Source organism: Galeopterus variegatus, unplaced genomic scaffold (genome assembly GCF_000696425.1).
Source record: "Galeopterus variegatus unplaced genomic scaffold, G_variegatus-3.0.2 Scaffold2698, whole genome shotgun sequence".
Lineage (NCBI taxonomy): Eukaryota > Metazoa > Chordata > Mammalia > Dermoptera > Cynocephalidae > Galeopterus > Galeopterus variegatus.
The window spans coordinates 33,395-35,113 of NW_007728809.1; the positions used below are offsets into that span (position 1 = coordinate 33,395).

General features: G+C 57.3%; 1 protein-coding gene across 1 annotated transcript in view; it reads left to right on the plus strand.

The window, feature by feature from the left end:
* Positions 1–1,719, plus strand: part of MAPT (microtubule-associated protein tau) — a 33,228-nt gene that overhangs the window by 22,529 nt on the left and 8,980 nt on the right. The window contains exon 5 of the mRNA XM_008582689.1: positions 484–576. Within this exon, the coding sequence (XP_008580911.1) occupies positions 484–576 (93 nt within the window). The remainder of the gene's footprint in view (positions 1–483; positions 577–1,719) is intronic.

Genomic DNA, 1,719 nt, shown 5'->3' on the forward strand with positions numbered 1-1,719 from the left:
GGTCTGGTGGGGTGTGAATGAAGACAGGGGACGCTTCATTGATTGATCACGGGCATTGATGACGCATTGATGAGCGCGCTTTCCCTCCACCCCAAGCTGGCGAGCCCGTGGCCCTGGTTGACAGGCTTCAGATGCGCTTTCTGAGGACCTGGTGGCGCGGTCGTTTTTATAAAGGGAGCAACTGCCCCCTAAGGCTCTGCTGTGCAGTCCCAGTGTCGTAACGTGGGGCCCACTGCCAGTCACGCACGATTCTGGGATGCTTCATGGGCAGCCCTTCCCTCCCTCCTCATCCCGAACATCAGTCCCTTCAGCCACCCTCTGGAGGCAGGACTCAGACCTCCTGCCACCCCAGACACCTCTGCAGGTGGAGCCCTCCCATGGGGCCCCTCCCTGTCAACACAGAGGGCAGAGTGTGTCAGCGCAGAGGGACAGGGACAGATCTGGGTGTGCTGTGTCACTCATCCTGTTTTCTGGCTATCAAAGGTGCAGATAATTAATAAGAAGCTGGATCTTAGCAACGTCCAGTCCAAGTGTGGCTCAAAGGACAATATCAAACACGTCCCGGGAGGCGGCAGTGTGAGTACCTTCACACTCTCCACGCACTGCACTGTTTTTTTATTTTTAAGGAAGCAGCATGAATACCTGTACTTACCAGACATTGCACAGAATAAATCATTCTCAGGCTCAGCATCTATCCGTGTCTCCCAGGTTGTAGCCCAGGCTCCTCCAGTCCCCACGCTTGTGCCCGTTGATGGAGAAGCCACTCCACATGTTCTAGGAGGGTGTCCCAGCATTTATGGGTCCCCCGGCCTTAGAACCCACTCCCTATGTTCTAGGAGGACGTCCCAGCATTTATGGATCCCTTGGCCTGTGTGGGCAGAACAAGGAGATGACTGGTCCTCCGTCCGTCCCCTCCCTGGGCAGCTGGTCCCACAGCATAATACCCACGGTCGGCTCCACTCAACACCCCACACCTGCCCCCAGGAGCCCCACAGACCTTTTGAAGTTGGGCTGAAGGTGGCAGCACCTGGGACAGCTCTGTCACCTCCTCCCCATCACCTGGGCACGTTCACTGAGTGGGTGCACTGTGGACACCTGGCCCATTTGGTCTGACAAGTGGACGAAGGTCTTACTGCCCTACCTCAGGGCCAGAAGAGTCCAGTCTCTGCTCAGCTGCGGCTTCTCGGGCATGTTCAAAGAAGAAGCTGATTCCTAAGCCTCTTGGCTTATGTTTAAAACCAGCTCCACCCTCTGGCAGAGACTCAGATGCAAAGAGCCAAACAAAAGTGGGCAGGTGACCCTGCCTGCAGTCATGCTTGAAGGAGAAAGGCTGCTTTGAGCCTTTTAAATTTGGCTTCCTCCAAATGTCCTTGGCTCTGCATCCTCAGCCTGTGAGATTGGGACTTGGATCCTTCTCCCCTCCTGCCCACTTGCCGGACGCAGAGTGTCCATCCTCCTGCTGGCCGCCCGAGCTCACAGGGCAGTGGGTGCGACCCGCATCCTGAGGCTCCCTCCTCACGCCCCAGCTCTTGCTCAGCTGTAAGCAAACTTTTTAACACGCTGGAGAGCTGGAGCTTTGAGACTCTTGAGGTCCAGCCCAGGGGAGACAGGTGGTTTTTGAGAGCAGGCACCTGGCTCCTGGCCGGCAGTGCCATGGGACTCCTGCAGCCCCCGGGGCGGGCTGTCTCCAGAGAACGCACTGCATCGGCGTCTGGCCCC